We start from the raw sequence: 4,843 nt of genomic DNA, 5'->3' as shown, positions 1-4,843 counted from the left end.
GAGCCCCGGCGCTGCAGCGCCCGCTCCGCTCCCGGCCGGGACCGCTCCGCCATGGGCGGCCGGGCAGCGCGGCCCCACTGACCCCGCACACTCCGACATCCCGGTACTCCCGGCATCCCGGCAGTTCGGCACTCCAGCATCCCGGCAACTCCGCTCTGCTGACCCTGGAGCTCCGGACTCCGCCGTCCCGGGAACTCTATTCCATTGAGCCCGACTCCTCCATCTCTCAGCACTCCGGCATCCCGGGAACTCCGTGCTCCACCGTGCCGGGAACTCCGCTGCGCTGACCGCTGGTCCCGGCTCCTCGGGAATTCGGTACTCTGTCATCTCGGGAATTCATCTCCGCTGACCCCATCTGCTCCATAACCCCGTGCCCCAGCTCCCCGGGAACCCATCTCCCCGTCCCTGGCTCCTCCACCTCCCGGTACCCACCACCCCGGGCGCTCCCTTCTCCGCCATCCCGGCAATTCATCCCCGCCTGTCCCCTCTCCTCCGTGACCCCGGGGACTCAGCTCTGCTGACCCCGGCTCCTCATCACTCGGTATTCCGCCTCCCGGGAAATTAGCTCTGCTGATCCCGGCTCCTCAGGAATTCGGTACCGTGTGAGCTTGGCTCTGCTGATCCCGCATCCTCCATAACCCCGTATCCCCGCTCCGCGCGAACCCGACTCTGCTGACCGCGGCTCCTCCCCGGGATCTCATCTCCCCTGTCCCCACGTCCTCCTAACCCGGTGCCTTGCTCCCAGGAGCCCAGCTCCGCTCATCCCGGCCCATTCACCGCCCGGTGCCCCAGCTCCCCGGGCTCCAGCTGCCTCGGAGCTCACCCCGGTGTCCCAGCTCCCCGGACTCCCGGTGCTCCAGCTGTCCCGGAGCTCATCCCGGTGTCCCAGCTCCCCGGACTCTCAGCGCTCCAGCTGTCCCGGAGCTCATCCCGGTGTCCCAGCTCCCCGGGTTCTCAGCGCTCCAGCTGTCCCGGAGCTCATCCCGGTGTCCCCAGCTGCTCCCTAACCCGGCGCTCCGGGTCTCCAGGAGCTCCCATCCACAGCATCCCGCAGATTCCTTGTCCCGGCTCTCCAGGAGCTCCCATCCATAGCATCCCGCTGATTCCCTATCCCGGCACCCCAGCACCGACCATTTCCCGGTTCCCTGGCGCTCCAGCTCATCCTTAGCCCCGTTCCTCGGGGGGTCCCCACATCCCACCCCCACCCTGCCCGGAGCCCCCCGGTGACCGCGGCTGTCCCGGCTGCAGATCCGCGCTGCCCCCCGGCCCCCGGGCCCCCCGGAGGTGCGGCCATGGCGTTCATGGTGAAGAGCATGGTGGGGGGGCAGCTGAAGAACCTCACGGGCGGCCTGGGCGGCGAGGAGAAGAGCGAGGGCGAGAAGTCTCCGGCCGAGGCGCAGGGCATGACCCGCGAGGAGTACGAGGAGTACCAGCGGCAGCTGGTGGAGGAGAAGTGAGTGCGGGCTGCACCGGCGCCGGCAGCGGCACCGGCACCGGCACCGGCACGGGCTGAGCCCCGGGGTCCCTGCGGGAAGGGGGTGCTCCAGCTGAGCTCCCACATCCCGTGCATGGGAGATGGGGGCAGCCGGCGCTGGGGACAGCAGGACCGTGAGGGGGTTTGATGAGCCCCCTAATCCCTTAATCCGCTTCCTCGCCCGGGAGATGGGATTGTTTTCTCCTTCCAGGCTGCGCTGGGGGGAGGAAATTGTGGGAAAACGGGACTTTTCAGAGAAAATGGGGGGTGCTGAGGTTGGGAGGAAGAGCAAACCCCGGGATGGGGGACAGGGGCTGTTGGTGATTGCCCCGTGTGCTTCGCAGGATGGAGAGAGATGCTCAGTTTGCCCAGCGCAAGGCGGAGAGAGCCACGGTCAGGTCCCACTTCCGAGAAAAGTACAGGCTGCCCAAGGTACGGCTGCCCTGGAACGGGGCCACGAGGGGAGCCCAGCTCCAGATGGAGCTCTGGAGGGAGGGGAAGGGACAAGGACTCCCTTGGCTGGCTAGGGTTTGAGCCTCAAAGCCCAAACACAAATAATTTCCCCTCAAAACCATCCTTCTTCCCAAACTTTGGCCACTTTCCTTCCCCCTGAGCACCACAGCCCACCAGCCCGAGTCATTGGGACTCCCAGCCTTGCTTGATCCCCTTCTCCCTCGCTTTTGCCCCCCAAAATCCAGCTGGGTGAGGGAAAACCACCTTCACCCCAGACTCCCTGGAGCTGGGAGTGCAGCCAGGGTTGCACCTTCCTGGCTGGATTAGCCAGCTCAGCTCCTCTCCCTGGATTATTTGGCGAACGTCTCCCCCCTAAACTCCGATTTTGGAATTTCCACACGATGAACCATTCACCGAAAACAATTTAATCAAGGGATAATTCAGCCTTTCTTGGAATTGTCACAAGCTTCTCTCCCTCCAAACCCACCCTGTATTCAGGAAGAGTCGCTCAGTGGTGAATACCCCAAATTGGAGCTGGGCTAATATTAGTTCCGAAGGGTCAGCTAAGCCAAGTGAGATTGCTCTGATTGTGTGGTGTTGTTCAGGCAGCCTGGATTCACCCCCCTGCTTCCCACCCCCCTTTTACATCCGAAATAAACAGCTGGAGAATTTCTTTTACCCCCTGCCAAAAGCCAGAAAAGGCAGAAAAAGAAGAGATGGAGATTTTTTTTTAAACTCTCATGGAGAAACTGGGATTTGTTTGGATCTGGCCCCACCGTCCTTTCGCTGCCTTCTCGTGCTTGAGATGTCCCTTCTCATCTTTTGACAAGTTTCTTCTGCTCATTACTGATCCCACTTGGCAGCCGGGCTGCCTCATCCCGAGTCTCCCCGTGGCTCCGGGCTCGGAGCTGATCCCGCCCGCCGCTGGGAGCAGTCGTTAAGCATAAGCCCAGCTTAATTAGGCGCCTAACCCCCCGCAGTGCGAGCTGGAAACCAGTTTGTACCGGTGCCGCGCGTGGGTTTCCATCTCGCCTCTCGCTGTGAGTGCCCAGGCGCACCTCAGGCTGCATCAGCATCCCACCCGAACCCCCCGGGACCTTCCCACATGGTCCTGGAAGTGGGAGGACAGCCCCAAGCCCCTCCTGTGGCGCTTCCAGGAGCCCCCTTCCCGCTGTGCCATCCCCCCTCCTGACTCTCTCCCGACCCCTTCCAGAACGAGACGGATGACAACCAGATCCAGCTGGTGGGAGGCGACGTGGAGCTGCCCAAGGAGCTGGCCAAGATGATCGAGCAGGACAACGAGGAGGAGGAGGAGAAGAACTCGGTGATCGGCCAGCTCAGTAACATCCAGAACCTGGACCTTGATTCCTTGAAGGACAAAGCCTCGGCCACGCTAGAGGACCTGAAGCAATCGGCGGAGAAGTGCTCCGTGATGTGATGGGGCTGAGCAGGGAGGGGACGCAGCGCAGGCTCTGGCGGGGGCTGCTGCCTGCAGCGGGGACCCCAGCCACGCTGTCACCCTTGCCGTGTGTCACTGGGCTCCTCCTGAGCCGCCTGACCCCTCGAGCCCCTGACCCAGATGTCCCTGATGTGTGGCTTTCGTTTCGTTCTCCGGGCTGAGGTTAGAGCCAGGAGCCAGCATGTCCCCCCCGTACCCCACGGCCTCCCCCGTGCCCGGGCAGGGGGTGTCTGCAGGCAGAGCTGGGGAGGCGGCAGGAAGGAGAGTGACCTTGGAGTGTGACTGACCTGGAATGTGATTGGAGTGACTGACCTTGGAGAGTGACTGACCTTGGGGTGTGAGTGACCTCGGGGTGTGACTGACCTGGGAGTGTGACTGACCTTGCAGTGGTGGCCCCACGCTGCGGCTCTGCCTCCACTCAGCCTCCCGGGAACGAGCAGGAGGCTCGGATTTGCCTCGCAAGGACGAGGCAGGATGTGGAGCACCCCCCTCCCTGCATCCCATCCCCATCACCTGAGAAACAGCATCCCATCCCTGCCAGGAACACCAGCCCTGTGCCCTTGAGGGCCCCTCTGGAGGAGCCAGCCGGGAAGGACCTGCCATACGATCCCTGTGGGAAGGGGGGTGCTGAAGCCTGAATTGACACCAGAGAGGGACAAAAGCCCTCCCTGGTGCTGAGCTGAGCCCACAGCAGCCCTTCCCCGGAGCAGTGGCGTCCCTCTCCTGGGATGGGATCCTGTCCTTGTTCCTTCCAGGAGAAGAACAAAGCCATGAGGGAATATCTCCCCGTCCTCCCGCTCGTCGTGCTGTAGTCGTGCCGTGCTCGGTTGAGTGTCCCTCCCTCCTGTGCTGTCCCTGTGCCATGGTACTGTTATAACCGGTGGAATAAATACCAGGAGATGTCTATGCATTTACTTTTCTCCCCCAGCTCTGTTTTCCTGGGCAAATTTTCCTATTTTCCTGGTTTTGGGAAAAAAAAATCCTATTTTCCTGGCAGCAGAATCCCAAAGAAAGCTCCTCTCCTGGCTGCACTCATATTTGGGACTAAGGGGATGCTATGAGCAGCTCATTGGCCACAGTCAGGTTTAAAGCAAACAAAATTCCCATTTTTCTGCAGGTTTTTTGGCTGTTTTAATACAAAACCTTAGAACACTCAGTCTCAGGGGCACTGCAGGATGCCCAGTGCACTGCTCCAAGTAAGGACACTCTGCAGGGATGAGCCTGAGCTCATGCAGGTGTGACCCAGCCCTGGTGACATCCCAGCAGGCAGGAGGCTCCTGTGGTGAGGCTTCCTGGAAAAACTTGGCATGGGCTGGGAATTTATCGCTCCAAATCCCGTGGGAGCTGATTAGCTGCAGTTTGGTTTTGCGAGGAAGGATGGGTCATCCAGGAAAACACAGGAGAGGGTGCTGGGAAACCGATATTATTATTATTATTATTATTATTATTATTATTAT

General features: G+C 61.1%; 1 protein-coding gene across 1 annotated transcript; it reads left to right on the top strand.

Moving 5' to 3' along the window:
- The first annotated feature begins 11 nt into the window (after positions 1-11).
- Positions 12-4,300, top strand: CPLX3 (complexin 3). Its single transcript, XM_005419708.2, has 4 exons — positions 12-315; positions 1,249-1,453; positions 1,819-1,906; positions 3,141-4,300. The coding sequence occupies exons 2-4, from the start codon at positions 1,293-1,295 to the stop codon at positions 3,363-3,365; spliced, it is 474 nt and encodes a 157-aa protein (XP_005419765.1). The 5' UTR covers positions 12-315; positions 1,249-1,292; the 3' UTR covers positions 3,366-4,300.
- Positions 4,301-4,843: the final 543 nt, after the last annotated feature.

The sequence above is a fragment of the Geospiza fortis genome, unplaced genomic scaffold, assembly GCF_000277835.1.
Source record: "Geospiza fortis unplaced genomic scaffold, GeoFor_1.0 scaffold171, whole genome shotgun sequence".
Taxonomy (NCBI): domain Eukaryota; kingdom Metazoa; phylum Chordata; class Aves; order Passeriformes; family Thraupidae; genus Geospiza; species Geospiza fortis.
Note: the sequence above shows the minus strand (reverse complement) of the source record. Positions and strands in the feature narration are given on the sequence as shown.

Coding starts and splice junctions, on each gene's coding strand:
- CPLX3 (XM_005419708.2), top strand. CDS start 1,293: ATGGCGTTCATGGTGAAGAGCATGGTGGGGGGGCAGCTGAAGAACCTC. Junction 1,454..1,818: donor CGGCAGCTGGTGGAGGAGAA/GTGAGTGCGGGC, acceptor TGTGCTTCGCAG/GATGGAGAGAGATGCTCAGT. Junction 1,907..3,140: donor AAAAGTACAGGCTGCCCAAG/GTACGGCTGCCC, acceptor GACCCCTTCCAG/AACGAGACGGATGACAACCA.